The following is an 18,596-nucleotide window of genomic DNA, read 5'->3' as shown; positions in this document are numbered from 1 at the left end:
ATCCAGTGGGAGCTGAACACACACACACTGTGCCACTGCTTGCCAAGCGCTGGCACCTTCACGGTGACACAGTCAACCGTGTCAAGGCATAGATCCCAGCTCTACTCTTCACACACTTCACTTCAGCCACTGCTCTGTACCCTCTGTGGGTATTTGTACCTCTCCCACAGCTCCTTTATCAGCCCTTTTTTATCGTATCACGTTCTCGTAGCGAGGGAGAACCTGCTCACATTTGGTATCTTGAATGAGAGGCAGAGAACAACTAAAGGATGAGCAGAACATTTGGAGCAAAAAAAAAGCAATTGATGAGAGTGAAGAGAGGTGGATGAGAAAGGGAAGAGAGAAGAAGGATGGTAGAGAGGGATGGAGGATTACCATGGGCCATGTTGCCCTCCTGGGTCTGTTTGGCACCAGTTTGAGCCCAGTTGCCAGTGGGTACTAATCATGGAGGATTGGCAGCACTGCGTGGCAGCTGGCAGCTAGCATGCACACACACACATCAACACATCCCCACACTCGCAGACATGCATATACTCCTATATTACATGTGCACGCACGATCACACACACACACACACACACACACACACACACACACACACACACATGCGCACACTGAATTACATTGGGGACAGCTGGCATTGCTAATCAACTTCAGCTGAGGAGAGGAAAGCGAGCAGCTCACAGACCTAATTAAGTCAACACATACCCAATACTGCTGCTACCGCTACTTTGCAAACATAGCCAACACATACGCACACACATAACCCATCTATAGGTTTACCACCCCCTCTCCACCCTCCTCTGCCTGATCATTGATACTCCACAACCGGCCGGCACTGAATGGAAAAAATTCAGCCGTAGTTCATGACGGAGGAGACAAGCAGGAGACTGTTGGTGCAGTGGAGATTCAGAGAGAAGCTATTACAGTAATGTGTCCTCTGTCGTCTCTGAGGACTCCTCTGCCATTAGACTTCAGAAAGCTCCAATTAGACTCATCAAAGGCAATTAAGCTCTCCACTGATAAGAATAAAAGAATGTTATTTTTTTCATTCTCTGCTCTTCCTCTGTCTTTTTATCCCCTTATCCCCCTTCTGTTCCTCTCTCTGCCCTCTGCCTTACCCACCTCTGGGGCTGAGAGCTCTCCCTAATCTCCCTCTCTCTCTCTCTCTCTCTCTCTCTCCCTCTCTCATTATCAGGTCATTGCCCACCACCCTCTCCCCCGTCCCCCCTGTACAAATGCATCCCCATGTTTGGTTGTGCATCACCTTTTACTGGATTGCTGATTGCTGTAACATTCATCAGAGTTGCTCTCCCTTTTCTTTTCTCCATGCAATATAGAGTGATAATACTCTCTACCAGTAGGGCCCATGGGTATGTGTGTATGCGTGTGTTTGTGTGCTTGTGCGTATGTGTTTGTGTGTGTGACACAAGGAAACTGGCCATAGATTGGGGAAGCTGATGAATCGCCCTTGTCGTTCAAAAGGCAATCCCTCCCTCCTCAGTATGCAGCCTTGTCTGCTTAGTGCTTCCACTACAGCTTCTGCTGATATTAAAAGGCTCTGCTGGCTCACATTAAGGCCGGCACCACACGCGCCGACACGCATCCGCACACGCGCACGCACAAACATTAGGGGTAGTTTTTCAGTGCTGAGTGCAGATTAGGTGTGTAGGAAACATCACTCAGTTGCAGTGAGGAGGACCAGGAAAAGTGAGGTAAAAGACAAAAGTCAAGAACAGAATTTAAACCAGCCGGGATGCTGCTGAAATCTCTCTCCTTCTCTCTCTGCCTGCCTTTGCGCTCCAAATTAGTTTTAGGAGTGGAAGAAGGACTGACAGTTATCTGTCATCCTTTCCACTACAGACACTGGAGTGAAACACAGATGACACTCTGTAAAGTTTGTATTTATTTTAGCCCTAATGAAGCAGCTAAGTGATGAAATCTGCTTATCACACACACAAAGATTACTTTGCTTAGATGGTGCCTGAGTGCTTCGAATTAGTAACATACCTGACGGTGATTGTGTTGATATCTGCTGGTGCAATGTTGATTTGCCAGTGCATCAGTGAGAAAATCTGTTGTTAACGTAGACTCACAGACATATTCTTCATTCATATGCACATGTGATCCACCTACACTCATGCACGAGCACATTCACACATCACAGAAAATGCAGCATGTAGTCATCTGGCAATAAAAGTGGGGTGCAACCACGAGCTGGTCAATTACTCGTCTTGCTCCTATTTGTGAATGCTGTCTTTTATTGAGCTTGGGTGGAGGCCTGCTGTTGATTAAAACGGCTGGTCTCCAGCTGGAGACAGAGCCAGCTGAGATAGCTGCACACATTCACATTTACTGCGCACAGTCTTAACTGTGAGGAAATTCACACCTCTATTTGAGATTGAGATTAATTTTCTGCACCATGTGGCTTGTCTCCCCTCTTTAGCGCGCTCCGTTCTTATTACAGGAGCATCTGGTCCATGATGATGATGTAAATGAATTTCGAACGAAGATTATTTTATACCCTGCTGAAATGAGCGGCGTTCACCAGGAGGGGGGATGATTTCTTATGTTTTCCTATATCTTAATTCAACCGCGCACTTTTCCTCCAGATTTTCAGAATTTGCATTCTCCCAGCGAGGATCCGTGCTGTCAGGTATTGTTAACTGTCGACATGCACTTTTTGCAACAGATAATTAGAGCTTAGGTTGTAGTAGCATCCACACCTCCATTGATTTGTAGAATCTCTTAGCGCCCCCCCCCCTTCTTCCTCAGCCTCTCCCTTCCTTTAGGAGCAAAAAGCTCTACTCATCTGTTTTCTGTGTATGAATTTCCAGCCATGCATTAGTCTCCCTGACATGTTCAAGCGATGCTTTATTTAGCTTGTCGGATTCTGCAAATAAACGCAATCTCGGGGTTTATGGAAAAATGGATAAAAATTAGATTGTAAGGTATTGATCTGGATTGTGAGTAGTCGGTGGGGGTGTGGTGTGTGTGTGTGTGTGTGTGTGTGTGTGTTAGTGTGTGTGTGTTGTTGGTGGTGGTGATGGGGGGGTGCGGCTCTCATCTGTGTGAGGGTGAGGGGGGGAGAAATGAAGCCGTAATTCAGGACTATTGAACCCCCTGCCACTGGCGGCATCGATCGCAAGGCAGCGCTTATGAGATCACACCTGAGCACTGGAGACTGCAGAGGGGAGGGAGAGAGGGCGAGGGAGAGAGGGATGTGAGGAGGGAGAGGGGAGGCAAAGGAGTGAAGAGTGAGAAGGAGGGAGAAACAGAAGGTTGTGATATGATCAGCTCCTTTCCTACTGTCTGAGGGCCTGTTAAGGTGTTAACATCAAGCCTCAGAGCCAATTACCTAACCCTGCAAGTACACTACCCACTCACCACCGCCCCCCACACACAGTGTTGTGACACAGGAGGAGAAGGAGACAGGGCTACTGGACACTTACTGTAGCCTCCCCCTCCTCCTCCACCTCTCCCCCTCCTCTCTTGTGTTTCCAGGACGACTCCACCATGCTGACCTCTCAATTATCCCTCATCCCCCCCACCTCCTACTCTTTGCACCCCCTCTTATTCCTCCCCTAAAGCTCATACGTCCAGCACCCCTCCACCCTTGCCTCCTCTCCTCCTTCTCCTACCCCCTCACCCCTTCATACACACTCCCCCTGCGGCTCTGTGGGTTATTATAGTGAAATATGAAGCGGTGTGGATTCTAGGCTTCATGAAATTTCCATGAGCATTGATCTGATCTGATGTGGGTGATTGCTAGGTGAATCCCTCCAGTCCAGGGCTGTTGCTCATCTATTCATTTATTTATGGCAGTTATGTTTTACTGGCTTTGATTTGCTCTTCTGGAGAGCGACAGCTAAGGATTATAAATATACCTGTATAGGAGAGTGTGCTTTGAATCCTGGAGTGTACCGCCACAGCACTCCTCTTTCGAGGCAGGAGAGCTTTTTTTTCCTCCAGTACTAATTCCTGTTGTGAAATGTGAGATATTGAGCATAGATATAAGAGCATAAAACGCCAAGATAATCCCCAAAGAGACACAGCCAGGTAGTTAGTGGTGCGCATTGTCCCCCACATACTCCTCTTCTGGTTTATGGTCCTTGAAAATGAGCAGAGACAATATCACTTCCTCTCTCAATTACCAAAATTGTCTCTTTATTTGTAATAGGGGGTATCTCTGTATGTCTTGGGGTTTTTATGCTATTGTTCACTCGAGGCTCATTTGGCACATTGTGGAGAACTGATAAAAAATTCATCATAAAAACAAAAGCCTTTGAGACGAAAGAGAGGATGTTGTCGGAACAATCCCCTCCTCAGACTGCAGGCCTAATCCAGGGCAAATCCTCCTTAAGGCTTTAGAGAGATCAGAGAATGGGGAAGTAATGTCAAATATTTGTCCTCAGAAATAATTCATAGTTTATTTGTTGCATGTGATCATCTCATTGTTTTGGCTTATTTTATCAGTAGACCAGCTGGCCTGTAATGCGTGTCATTCTTCAGAAGTTGAGCCTGCCTCTGGCGCCTCTACTTCAACTTTTTTTTCCTCTCCCTCCATAGTGTCTTTGCTTCCAGCTATTCACCTTTCCTTTCTCTCACTCTTATGGATTACTGGAACGGTCCGCTGGGAGAGCTGTCCAAATACGTTTGTGTTGCCAAAACAGAGCAACACCGATTCTCTCTCCTTTTGCTCTCTTTTGGTTTGTGTGTCTGAGCGAGCGGCTCAGGAGGAGCCATGGTGAAGTCACTAGAGGTCCAGCAGGACAGCTTGTACTCATAGCCTCTAGGGGCCTTTTTTCTGGGGGCCGCCTAGTCAGCCTGGCTGCTCAGATGTGAGGCGAGCAGGGCATCAGCCCTCAGGAAACGTCCAAGCTGCGACCCACAGGGGAAACAGACGGACGGCACAGACACATACAGGCAATCCTCACGCATAATGGCTCCTTTTCTCTCACTTCTTTTACACACGTCTAAATACAAAAACACACATGCGAAAGCTACAAACACAGGCACAGACTCTGTACAGAAGCAGCATCTTATCGGCTGTAGCCCAGAAAAGTAGTCAAGACTGTTAACCATGTATGTGCATTGACTCCCCAGGCAACCCACAAAGAGAAACAGGGAGGAGGAGGGTAAAAGACAGAGAGGAGAGAGAGAGAGAGTACATTAGGAATGAATTATGTGGAGAGAGCACTTATCCAACAATCCTCCTCTGAAGTGTTTGTACTATAAGCCTCAGATCTTCATTGTATTTATTCTAATGTTTAAATATTCATGGTAAATCTTCTCATATTCAATTACCGTAGCACGACCACAGCATGCCGAGAGAGTGCTTTCTCCCTGCTGCCTGGATGATCTGACTCTGTCTGTGTGTATGTGTGCGTTTGTGTGTGCATGTGAGTGTATGCGACTGTCTCTATGTATGCATGTGTGTGTGTGTGTGTGTGTGTGTGTGTGTGTGTGTGTGTGTGTGTGTGCGTGTGTGTGTGTGTGTGTTTAGCTTGTTCCCCGGAGCGATCAAGCCTTTGTTATATTGGAACCAGTCTCTGTAATTGCTTATATTAGTCGCTGATCAACGCAAGACCACAGGACACACACACATGCATGCACACAAACACACACACACACACACTCTGCCTGATTCCTGACAGTCTTTTTATTAACCACCAAAGCAGGCGACAGAAAGAGATTCATTACATCACAGGCAAACAAAGACACACACCAGACTTAATAGAGAACACCCACATTTTCAGCGTGTTTAGTTTAATGTTGAAATACTCGTGTAAAAACCGTGCTTAATTCAGTCATTTCTACAGCAGGAGAGAATCGCTCGTTCCTCCTGCTGCATCTCTCTGTTGCTGCAGAACAGTAGGTGTTTTCATTATTAAGAATCAAGCATTAAACTTTACCATCTCTCTCTCTCTCTCTGTTTGTGATCAGCGCTGAACGAGCCAACCATAGACTACGGCTTCCAGAGGTTACAGAAGGTCATCCCCAGACACCCCGGAGACCAAGAGAGATTACCCAAGGTACTGTGCCTCCGCTCCTCTCATGTGTCTGTGCTCATGCTGGTTGCCACATGCAGTTATTTTACAGGAATATGTCTTGGTAACATTGGTACAGAGACGTATTGACAACTTCTAGAGTTTCATAGCATGTATGGATACACGTGGCACAAGGGCAGCATGACCTCACATATACAGAGGACTCACTGTGCGCTACAGACAGTAGGCTATACATGACACTATGCAGTATGCACATAAACATTTTATCATATGTTCATGGTCATTTTCTGCTCAAACAAACGCTTTATTTGCGTAGCGAACGCACAAGCGACTCTATTCATCCTTCCACTGAGTATAAGGTCATTTAGATTTGGCAAAGTGGGAGAGGAAAGGGATGGATGGAGGGAGGAGAAGAGGGAGAGAGGGAGGAAAGGAGGTTGAGGGGGAGAGAGAGGAAGAAAGAGGCAGAAGCAGGTTAGGTGATCCATCATAGCTGTCCAGTCTTACCTCCTGCTGGGTCAGTGGATCGAAGTCAACCCCGGGTGGACTTTATTACTTCCAGCACACACACACACACACATACACAAACCGGCGCACACATAGAAATGCACACACACACTTCTCTGTGGCTTTGCGTGCGCACACACACACACACTCAGTGGAGGGAAGTCACCATGAGGCAGAGATGGAGAGCCCAGGTAGATGCAGAAGGAAGATAGAGAAATCACTTGTCCTCGCTGTGTGTCATGTCTGGTGGATGCAAGACTTGTCCTGGTGAGCTCTGGTCTTTAGCCTATCAACCCCCTGTATCTCTCTAAATATCTTTGTATCTATCCATCTCTTCTCCTCTTGTCCTCCTTTTCCTCCCTCGCTCTGTGGTGTCTCTTTCTCTTCTAAATGAACAGCGGTAGCTGGCAGGCCCGGTTGTTCATTTCAGCTCTATTGATTTGTGCCTTTATTGAGGTAATAACAGTTTGTTGACCGCACTTCTCTCAACTGTTGGCCTCAATCATCAGAGAGAGGGGCAGGAGAGGGGCATACACTGGCAACTTCCTGTGCTACAAACATCCACTCATGGTCACCTTGGCAAAAAGCCTCCTTGTGCTTGTTCTTCAGTCAATTTTTAATCGAGATGAAATTGATTGGGAATATAATGTATTCTGTTCTGGTTGCACCGTTTTCGAGCGGATTCTTAATGAACCCACGCACACACACTGAGCCGGGAACAAGCAGGATATCTGCCGATGCCTGTTCTATCTCTGTATGTTGTGTTAATGATCCAGTGTCCAGCTGAAAACAGCCCCCATACTGCGCTGTAGCTAATAGTCAGGCCGACAAGAGTGAGGAGGGAGTGCTGGGTAGCTCAGGCACAGCCAGACTGCCAAAGCTGTGGCGGAGCTGGGGGTCTGGGGCCGGCTAATGAGTGACCGCCCTGCCAGACAAGGCCAGGCTCTGCTCTGGATCAGGTTCCCCTTCCTGTTGACGTCTCTGTGGGCCTGACTTTACGGGAAGAGACCCTGCGCCCAGGAAATGGTCTCCCCTTACAGCGGCAGAGCTAGGGAGGCAGCACGGCGCTAACCACATTTATCTGTTTATCAGAATGACTCTGGAGCGCTGCCTAATCGCGTTTAGCTACTGGACAGATCCCTTTGCTAACGAGAGACTGATAGGTACAGACAGGGCACAGGACCACGAGAGAGAGTGATTAATAGGGGGAATGGGGTAGAAGAAGAAGAGAGACAAGAGAAAGTAGTTTCAGGTGAAGAGAAAGTGCAGGAGGAGGTGGAGATGGAGATGCACAGACAGACAGGAGGTCCTAAGGAGAAAGAGTTGAACGTCTGTGAGACTCATAGCTGGTGCAGAGGGAGCAAAAAAAAAATGTTTTAAATGAAGTGACTGAGGTTTCACGTGTCCTCCCTGAACACCGTTACACTCCAGCTGCGGATCTGTTTGTGTCCTAATGCCTCACACTTCCCTCATTTCCCCTCCTCCTCCCTCTCCCCCTCCTTTCCTTCATCCATCCATCTACCTATCTAGCAATCCCTGGGAGGCATGGGGCGTCGAGGAAAAGCAGAGAGAAGGAAGCGAGGAGCGGTGCATACATACTAAAGAACCACTTACCTTCCTAGGGCCTCTACATCTCTCAATCACACCGAGCAGGCCTCCTCTCTGGTCTCCCCTCTTTCCGTCTCTCCCCTCCTCCCTCCCCCTGCCTCCCTCTCTGCCTCCCCCAGATAGTGCTAGTAATGGGAGGTTAACACAGAGGCAGCGCTCCCATTATTGAGTGAATTTAGCACCTCGGACAGCGCTCTACAATCTTTATTGCTTTGCTGACCCTCTCGTCATGTCCTGGGCGTGCTCGACAGCCTCCACATGTGCGTGGCTGAGTGTGCGGCTGCGTCCGTGTGTGTGTGTGCGTGCGTGTGTGATATGAGGTCTGATTGAAAGGCGGTGTGTCACGGAACAGAGAGCACACATGCTCCAGGGCTTGTTCACAGCGAGGGATACACTCAGGAGGGTATAGCGCTCAGCGTGTGTGTGCGCGAGTGGAGGAGAGGGAGGGAGAGAAAGAAACGAGAGGGAAGGTTGGAGGGGAGGGGGCTGCAATTTTCTGGTTGTCGCGCCTCCAGCATATATCCTGGCCCCGGCACATTAACTTTTAAAAAGGGTTTCGTAGGGCTGTAGGTGTCTACATCACACACACATATAACGACTGCCTGGAGTCACACACTCATACACTCAGGGAGGGGAAAGAATAGAGACAGGGAGAGGAGAGAAAGGAGGGTAAGCGGTAGAAAATGAGCGCAGAGGAACGGCAAACACTACAGAAGGATAAATGTTTGATGTGGGAAATTCCACTCGGCGGTTTTCACCTGAGCAATGATGTTCTACATTTATCACACAAAGTGGATGCAGGGCTATTCACTTGGATCATTACCAGGGTTAATACAGGGCAGGAGACGGGTGTGTCCCTGCTGACGAGGGGAGTTGTATAGCCGTCAACCTGATGATATGTTGTGTTAAATGAGATTGATGTGTGATCACGTGCAGTAGATTCATGATCCGGCGGTGACAGTAGGGAGGAGAAGATGGCTGACTGATAGAGAGATATAGGCTCATGTTTTATTCACAGATAACAGTATCTTACCTCTGCTCTTCCAAACTGCCCCGGCTAGTAACAAAGTGCCGGGACAGGCCCATTTCTCTTCCTCTCCCTTCCTCTGTCTGCCTCCTTCCTCTCTCGCACTCTCTGTTCTGCATTCACAGCATAATGTAAGACGTGAAATGTAATAAAAGTGACTGAACTCTTTGAGCCGTCACACTCGTGATCAATCCCTTCCCTCTTTCTGCGCTTGATTGTTAGGAGGTGATCTTAAAGAGAGCAGCAGACCTGGTGGAGGCCTTGTACGGGATGCCGCACAACAACCAGGTAAACACGAGCACGAGCATGTACGCAAACATCAATACGTGTTTGTGGTTCGGACCACACGGAGCATCAAAGGCGGTGTCTCCGCCAGCCTGGCAGCACCCTGCTGTGTTCATGCAAGATGTGGGACCCACAAACACACACATGGGAATAAGTTGGTGCTTTTACCAGCTCATGTTGAGGAGGAAAGGAGGAGATGTGCAATGAAAACTGAATGTAGAGAGAATGTTGGAGAGTAGAATAGGAAGAGAGCAGAAGGAGGAGGAGGAGAAGTGGGATTAAGACTGGGAGGAAGAGAGGAAGAGGAAGGCTAAAGATTTGATGAGTCTGTTAATGAGGCTTTCCTCCATTTACTGGAACCAATCCCACCACTCCCAGTGACCACTGATAAAAACCACTCAGCCTACTAGGTTTACATGCGCAATATCTCAAGTGGAGATCTAGCATTCTTGTGAAACCATAAAGCCTGCATCAAGGGCATATTTCCTCCTCTCCTCTCCTCTCCTCTCCTCTCCTCTCCTCTCCTCTCGTGCCCCCATGTTGCTGACCACCGCTCTTTTCTTTTCTTCCTCATTGTCAGGAGATGATCCTGAAACGAGCAGCAGATATCGCAGAGGCCCTCTACACAACAGTGCCACGGGGGCACAACCAGCTAGCTGGCCTTGGCAGCGGCCCCGTCCATGCTGGCATGATGGCCGTAAACTCCTTCACCGGGTCAGAGGTGGCGCAAACAGCCAATCAGGGTGAGCAAAGTCAACAGGAAACAATTAAAGGCTATTATCATGGGAAATGTGGCGGTGGTTTATTTCTTTTTTTCGTTTTGTTGAGAGAGGGATGGATAGTAAAGATGAGGAGCGTGATAGGGTGATTTTTTTATGTTTCATGTGGGAAATTCAGAGAGGGTGATTTAAGAGCTTGGAGAAAATAAAGAATATTCTGAAAAAGGAGGACAGGAGGAGGAGGCGGCAGTAAGAGAGAAACGGGGAAAAAAGAACGAAGGTGAGAGAGTGAAGAATGGAGAAAAAGAGAGCCGTGGATGGAGTACGATGGAGAAATATGAGTGGGTCCAAGGGGTGTGTATATTAGACTGGGGTCGGCCCCTGTCTGACAGAGAGAGATGTGGGTGCAGTCAGTGGTGATTCATCACATGTATCAGGGGAAGGAGAGGAGAGTGGATGGACCAGCCTCTGGATATGTCTCAATACTTCCAATGAGCTTCCTCTGTCCTTCATCTTCATCTGGAAACATGCTCAGATGTGAGGAAAACAACAGATATCAGCTGTGTGACTTCCAGCCCACAGTTTCCAACTCATAACAGATGAGGACAGGGAATTGGTGGAACCTAATTATCAAGAACTACGGTAGAGAAGCGCAGCTCTCGTTGGACTAGAGAGTAGAAATTCCTGATGTTCAGTTCCAGCTGTTTTTCCTCTAGTGTCAGCACGTTGAACCTGAAATGTATATTTATAGTCTCGTTTCCATCTTGTCCTCTTTCTGGTTGCTGCCCCTGTAAAGCATAAAGAAGAGAAAGGTCCTGTCAGAAATACTGGCTTCATTCTTTATAAATTACAGGAGAGCTGCAGAGGCCTTTTAGTGTTAATTGCCTTATCAATAGATCTAATTTTGGAGATGAGCCAGTGAGGTTAAAGGCCTCTTGTTTCAGTAGTTGGATTGCAGCTAGTTCCATCTCATATCACTCTTCCTCTGCTCTCTTCATTGCTTCCTCGCTCTGCCATATGCTGTCTAAGAGTTTCGAGAATTTCTTTTGGCTTATGTTGCTCTGTCCATTAGCCGTGCAGGGGAAAGAGTATTTGGCAGCATCGCATGTTCTCGTTTTGTTTTGTCTGCCATCTGCTATACCCCTAACACCTCTTCTCTCTCTGTCTCTCTCTCTCTCTTTCCTCGTCCATAGGTTTCAGTAGGAGTACAAGCAGTGTGTCCCCTCACGGTTATGTCCCCAGCTCCACTCCCCAGCAGAGTAGCTACAGCTCTGTCTCCACTAGCATGAACGGCTACGCTAACTCTGGCATGGCAACCTTGGGCACCTCGCCCAACTTCCTCAATGGATCTGCAGGCAACTCACCCTATGCTAGTGAGTAAATACACCACATCCTAGACATGAAACCAAGAGGGGGGAGGGGGCAAAATGAAAGCTCGGAAAATGAAAAGATTGAGTTTGAGCTTTTCGGACATAAAAGAAAAAGTATTTGACAGGACTTAAGAAAGGGAGGTGAGAGGTGGAAATAAAGAGTGACACACAAGGGGAAAGTCGCAGTTCAGCTGGCTCATCTGTTTCTTTAAGAACAGAGTCAAACGCAAATCCCCACTTTATTGGCCAGGGGAGCAGATCACCTAGCAGCCCCCACCACACACACCCCAGCACCTCTGCTCACACACACACACACACACACACACACACACACACATTCACCCTCTACATTAAAGACCCTTGATTAAATCAATAAACTAATTGCTAGAGAAGCAATTCCATTTCAGCTCTTTGATTCCTGGGTGTTAACAAGTATTTTAACAGGCTCATCGGCCCCACACAGACACTTTCAATCAATGGCCCCTCGGCCTGCCTTTGTAGGTCCAATTTTCATTAATTGATTAGTTAGGCCCCTTCATAAATGGATTATGACTTTATTGCGAGGATTTGTCAGGAAGAGCCATAAAAGCTAAGTGTTGGATAATAACAACAATAAAGGCAGGAGCAGATATCAGAGAGCAGGTGACATACGACTTGGTTGATTGTAAAATCGCTGAGGGGGAAAATGCTCTTAGTGTATTAGCAGACAAAAGACAAACCCAGGAGGATGGATGGGATGATGTCAGAGGGAGACAGGATTTGGGTTGTGAAGATAACCTTCTGGTCATATTTGTCAGGGGATGAGTCGAAGCCAAAATCTGGCTCACAGCTATCTTGTGTAAAGCCTAAATGTCATAAAAATTCTCTTTGGAGCTTTTTTTTTTCAAAATGTTGCGCTGTCTTATGCGTGTAATCTTCACAAAACTTATTCCAGAGCTCTAAAGATGATGTTATTCATGCTTCCTTTACGTACAAAGGTAGATCCGTTCATTTCAAACGTCGTCACCGTCACTGCCTACATACTTCCATGCATCTGTCATGTTGCCACAGATATATCCACTAAGTGGCACTAGAGGGCGCAGTCGAAAGTTTTTGACACCAACAAATGTGGTGACGGTGGAGAAGGTCATAATAATGTAGCTTTTAACAGAGATAGCCCTGTACAAGGCAGTGGTCTTCATCATCCTAAGGTTGTGTCTTGGGCATAAATCAGCCTTAAGAAAGAGAATTGCCAAAAATGCCAAAAAACAATGGCATACCATGGCAATAACAATCATTTTCCGTCCATGTTATGTGGCAGAACACCCGGACCTCATTGTCCCCCCAATTTGCAAATATTTCCAGTTGCTGTTCATCCCATTTGAGTTAGCTGCTAACTGCTATTGACAGCTTTTTAAATCTACTGGTGGTAGGCTGCACACATAACACATCGTCAAAATGCCACACCTTTCCCGTCCTGCCGATTAATAAGTTTTACACAGATGTTGCCCCCCAGTTCCATGTTGGTACCTTTTATACAGAGCGGTGAGACGGAATAATGGAGCAATATTCCCGCCTTGAACAAGTAGTGTAAAAGGCACTAGTGATTATTATCAAGCAGATGTTATCAGCCCACATGTTGGATTTTGCTCTGGTTGTTCAATGGAAGGTGATCTGGGGGAGTCTTGTTTGCCCTGAAAACAAATTACGGGTACAGCACCCCAAGTTAGCGAGATGTTTATCAAGTTGTTGCACCCCTTGAGCAACAAGATGAGTCATCAAAACAGACTGATCAGAGGGGAAAAAAAGCTTTAGGCTGTTTTCGGTGCAAGTTTCCAACTAAACACATTTTTGTCTTAGCTATGGAATATCTCATTGCCAGGTGGTTGCTTAACAACAAAAAAAAGATTGCAAAAGAAAAAGTCTGAGCCAGTTGATCTGAGTCCAAAATATCATCCCTCCTGTCATCATCCATTGACCAGTCCCTTTCTGTTCGTCCCGTCTGCCCGTCCTCTGCCCTCGGCCCTCTCTCTAACCTTGTCTCTTCCCTCTCCATCTTCATCTGTCCTCCCTGTCCTTCTTCCCTGACATGCTCCCTTTGACCCCCCTTAACCCCCCTTTCCTACCCGTCTCTCTTCTCTCAGTCGTCCCGTCAAGCCCCACCATGGCCTCGTCGACCAGCCTGCCCTCCAACTGCAGCAGCTCCTCCGGCATCTTCTCCTTCTCTCCAGCCAACATGGTGTCTGCCGCCGTCAAGCAGAAGAGCGCCTTTGCCCCCGTCGTGCGACCCCAGAACTCCCCTCCACCCACATGCACCAGCGCTAACGCTAACAGCCTGCAAGGTAAGCTGCTAAACAGGTAGCATTCATATACGAGTTCAGAGCTACTGTTTCTGTGTGCTCATATAGAAAAATTGTACTTTCTTCATCAAGCTTAGTCCTGCTCTTCTTCACCTCCTTATAACAACTTTTACTCCCACTTCCTCCTCCGTTTTCCCCTTTCTTCCTCCCCTTCACTCCCTGTTTTGCCTTTCTTTGCCCTCCTTGAACCCCTCCACTCTCCTTCCTCACTGTAGATCAGTCTTTTGTGGACTCTAGCAAGTACTCATCAAACAACTCTCTGCAGGGCCTGGCCTTCTCCTGAAGTACGTTAAGTTTCTTCTTTCTCTGTTCTTTTCCTCACCACGCTATCCCACAATGCTCATTTGCACCACCAGCTCATCCTGCCCTACCCTTCCTTCTCTTTTCTGTTTTTATTTGTCACTCTTGACTTGTCAGAGAGATGGCACGCCACGCCACATGTGTTCCATTTCCTGTTTTCACTTCCTGCTTCCTGCCTGCGCTCCAGTGGTTGTCTCTGAAGGGGGGGGTGGTGTTGTGCCACCACGGGTCATTCTGTTCTCCCATTTCCACCGAATGCAGCGCGGGGTCTGTTCGTCTAGGCAGGATGTTGTATGGTGTTGAGATCCTGAGAGAGAGAAATGATGGATGGGAATCTTTATCAGAGCCCCAAGCTAAGCACTTCCTCACTTCCTCTGTCGGCGTTGATGAGCGCTGACCACAGTGACCCAAAGGGCCATTGGCCACTGTGCGCTGATCACACTGACACACACATGCACGAACGCACACACACCATTCTGTTAATCCCAACAAGCTGGAGACACTTAGGAAATAACCAGGGAATTAGTGGATTGAAGGGAGAGGGGAATCAATAGGGAGCCAATATGTTATATGAAAAATTCCTCCCTGTGATGGCTTCTGTGTAAAAAAAAAAAAAAATGGGGGGAAGGGAAAGGGTTGGGAGCGAGGAGGTGAAGATGTCGGAGCTAGTGGAGGGCAGAGCGTGATATAAGAAGGTAAAAATGTGTATAAAGCTCATGGCTTCCATTTCCACATTCAAGTGTTGAGCATAATTTCATCACCTCTGTCATCTCACGTCACTCCCTCTCTCATGTTTGAATTATGCTCCACGATGCACAGTGAGCCTACACAATGTAACTGCTAACAATTAACAGCAGCAGCTCTTGCATGAAGCTATTCAGAGAGCCCTGCGAAAAGTTGAATGATGTTGTCGGCGCACGCCAAGTTAGCGGCACAGCGGAGAAAAATGTTTTGATTTCGGGGGCCTCGGAATGAAGAGATAATGAGGGAGAGTCGTCTTTGTTCGCCAGATGCTGGAGCACATTTCTGTTATGTGACTGTTGTGATGACAGATGAAACCCAGCAATCACATGACTGACCTCTCTTTCTTTCTTTCTTTCTTTCTTTCTTTCTTTCTTTACCCCCCCCCTACATCATCTTCCTCCCCCTCTTTTCCCACAACGCAGCGATTCCCGGGATGATCGTTCCACCCATGTAGAGGATCTGGGATAGCTGGAGATTTGGGAATGTTGAGAGGAAAAGACACAGTAGCAGAGTCTGGCGAGTCTCTGTTGTGCTCCGGAGCTGAACTGAAGGAAGTCAAGATAAGACGCAGGACTCTGTTAAACTCAGGCCTTTCCATTGGGATTTCATCTGAAGGGTTAGGGGAGGAGAGAAAAAAAGGAACAATACGAACCTTTGTGATGTTATTTCCCTCTTGGTTGAATTAGTGTAGCTTCTCTGACACCGCGTTGGATGGAGTGTATAGAGACTGATAGTTTACCCACAGTGTGACACTGACCTCATGAAAAGAGCATTTATTTATCTTTATGTTTATGCCTGTAAGGTTTGGGTTTGATTACTGGAGGCCCCCACGCCGTCTCGCAATCCGTAATTCGCACAAACAACAGTGAAGTGTTGGTTTGGCCATGACGTTTACGTAACCTCTGTCACAACAGAGAACGCTTTCCTTAGCTCAGTCTGCTCACTTAAACCACATAACAACACACCGGCCAAATGAGACTAAGGTCAAATCAAGGAAATACAGAAAAGAACAAAATCAACCCTCAACTTTGCTGCTAATTATCCTACAAATCTAAAAAAAAAATGGCATTACAAAATCGCCCTATGTTAATTCAACATCAGAAAACATGCCTTTCTCGCCCCCCCCCCCCTTTTTTTTTTTTGAATTTTAATAAAACTGTGAGGATTGAGCTGTTTGCAATATGCTTTTCTGCTTGTCATGTGAAGAAAAGGTGATGATTTAGCCAAAATTGACTTTTCGTCTGAGATTTTAGTGAAGACTTGAAAAGCCCGAGGATGTGTGCGTCCAGCCAGCACTGTACTGAAGGAGTCTAGCAAATATCAAATTAGAATAAATGCGTGATATATGTGATATATTTTTGTATATAAAAAAAAAAGAAGACGTTGAATTTTTTTTTCATTTGACATTTCTTTTCTTTTTTGCGATAGCTATAGTTTGAAATGTAAACATTAAATGTCTTAAGGCAGCTTCTCAGTACAGAAGATAGATTTACTGTGTGTTGTCAATATCTCATCTGCTAAACATGACAAACATGGATTTGGATACAAAAAGGGGATTCCTGTAAAATATCCTATAAATAATGTATTTATCCCTTGTATTTGTACATTGCCTCTCACCCTCGTTTAGTTGTGTTGTGTAAGTTTAATACAGTAAGTGAACATATTTCACAGTGTTTTGTTTCATTATTTACTGTTGTCTTTCACTATTTAAATGTGACTTTTTTTTTTATCTTTTTGTTTCGTTTTGTATGTTGATTGTTTTGCATTGGTATACCATGCTTTCATTTGTTGATTCAAAAACATGCCATTGTCTATTTTTGTATTATTTGTAAGTTAATAAAAAAAAAAATCAGTTTTTTTTTCCTTATGAAAATGTTTATTGTATGGCAAAAAAGTAGCATCTTATTCAGAGTATTTGGTTGAAGTAGATTTTTTAAGAATATATACACACATTAATATATACTGTAAATCTATATCTTTTTGTTTGAACTCTTTGAGGCTTTCAGATTGATACTGTTCTTGAACTGATAATATGCATGGGTTCTTCTCTTGAGTGACACTTTCTTTTTTTTCGTGTGTGGAAACCAAGAGAACTAAGAAATTGCTCTGTGTTTTTCTTTCTTTGAGTTCCTCTTTTTTCCCCCCTCTGTTCTTTCTTTTCCTATGTTATTTATGCCTGCTTACACACTGTATCTATATACTCTTTCTTTTCTCTGCCACTGTAATCTTTACCAGCAGTCTAGATGCCTTAACAATGCAAACCCATTCTTCATTCAATCACGTGTACAGTTTTCTACCCTCACCACAATTGTCTATTGCCACAGAGGAATTCATGGGAACTTGGGGACAAAGCACAAACCCACTCTGTTTGGTGGTGAAGCCAGACTAGAATACAAAGAGCCATAATTCAACAATCACACACACCCCGATGTACTATAATACTACAGCAATGGCACGCTTTGAAGGACAGTCGACGCTGAGAGGCCTGTCTCAGCTGTGCTCATTGCACTTTAGTGTTCCCAGAAACACTTTCTTTTGTAGCCATTATGTAGCTTTTTTTCTGATTAATGAAATAATTTCAACCGCATGTTGGTAATATTTCTCATTAACCACAGGATCACAACAGAATGACAACGCGGAGCTGTTTTAATTGTAGTACAAAGGGGCGCACAGTGAAGACAAGCACTGTCACAGCACAATTTTAATCTCACACATGGAGTCGTAGGTCTGACTCCAGTATCTGACAGCCGATCCCCCAGTCCCTGTATCCATGTTTTAGCCTTTGGACAATACAGCTTCATTACAAGCTAAACAGAACAAGAACAAGAAGTGAGGAAGCATGAAAGGGAGCTCCTTGGCCCCTCGGACATTTCTGTAGTCTTTTCTTTGTGTCTGCCGTGTGTCTTCAAGCTGTTGCTGGACAGAGAATAGGGCTTTTCTCTCTGCTTTTCTTTTCTAGAGCCTGGTTTTGTTAAGTGGGTAGAAAGGATCGTTTTAACAGAGGCGCCTGCTGACAGACGAGTGTTTTTCAGGCACTTGTGTGCCTGTGCTGGTCGGGGCCGGGACGGGAGGGGCCGCACCGTATCTGTTTCAAATGAACTACAGAGGTCTGTTGTCATACAATGGCTTCTTTGTAAGCAAAGTTCCATCCTGATTATGAATATTGGTAATGGGTGACAAAGTTTTGTATTTAGGTAACAAACAAACAAAAAAGAAGATGCAAACCAAATAGCTGGTGTCTATTTTTCCCTCTGTTTTGTCTTTGACTGCAAATACACTGAACAGCTCTATGATATAAGGGAAGAAAAAAAATTCTACTGTATAGATTGTTATTGTTTTTGATGAAAATTGAGCTGTAAGATAACTTTTGGACTCTCACAATGTTGAATTAAAGTTACCTCTTGTCTGTGACCTTGTCAGTTGTCATTCTGTTTTTTTAATGTGCCACATTTCGGATTTCTGTGACCACATCACCAAACATAAAGTTTGTTTCACTCCACTACGGTTTCCGGGTTAAACATGTTTCTTTGAGACAGCGTGCAGTGGGCTTTGAGGCACATTTTCTGGTGTTACCCAATCAGCAGCAACATATGTTCAGTAGATCTTTAGTAAGTGTACTTAATATTTTTGGTTTATATTTAACACTTGCTTTGGCAGTATGTCTCCCGTGCCAATGAAGCCCTTTG

General features: G+C 45.9%; 1 protein-coding gene across 4 annotated transcripts in view; it reads left to right on the top strand.

Annotated features, from left to right (window-relative positions):
- Positions 1-18,315, top strand: part of ebf1a (EBF transcription factor 1a) — a 56,693-nt gene extending 38,378 nt beyond the window's left edge. The window contains exons 11-17 of one of the 4 annotated variants that reach the window (XM_049586099.1): positions 5,947-6,035; positions 9,376-9,441; positions 10,019-10,181; positions 11,351-11,530; positions 13,651-13,848; positions 14,082-14,150; positions 15,333-18,315. In XM_049586099.1, the coding sequence (XP_049442056.1) occupies positions 5,947-6,035; positions 9,376-9,441; positions 10,019-10,181; positions 11,351-11,530; positions 13,651-13,848; positions 14,082-14,149 (764 nt within the window). In that variant the 3' untranslated portion in view covers position 14,150; positions 15,333-18,315. Of the gene's footprint in view, positions 1-5,946; positions 6,036-9,375; positions 9,442-10,018; positions 10,182-11,350; positions 11,531-13,650; positions 13,849-14,081; positions 14,151-14,283; positions 14,303-15,332 lie in introns of those variants that run through there. The other 3 variants (XM_049586100.1, XM_049586101.1, XM_049586102.1) reach the window with 3 other exon arrangements.
- The last annotated feature ends 281 nt before the right edge of the window (positions 18,316-18,596 follow it).

This window comes from Epinephelus fuscoguttatus, linkage group LG9 (assembly GCF_011397635.1).
Source record: "Epinephelus fuscoguttatus linkage group LG9, E.fuscoguttatus.final_Chr_v1".
Taxonomy (NCBI): Eukaryota; Metazoa; Chordata; class Actinopteri; order Perciformes; family Serranidae; genus Epinephelus; species Epinephelus fuscoguttatus.
Note: the sequence above shows the minus strand (reverse complement) of the source record. Positions and strands in the feature narration are given on the sequence as shown.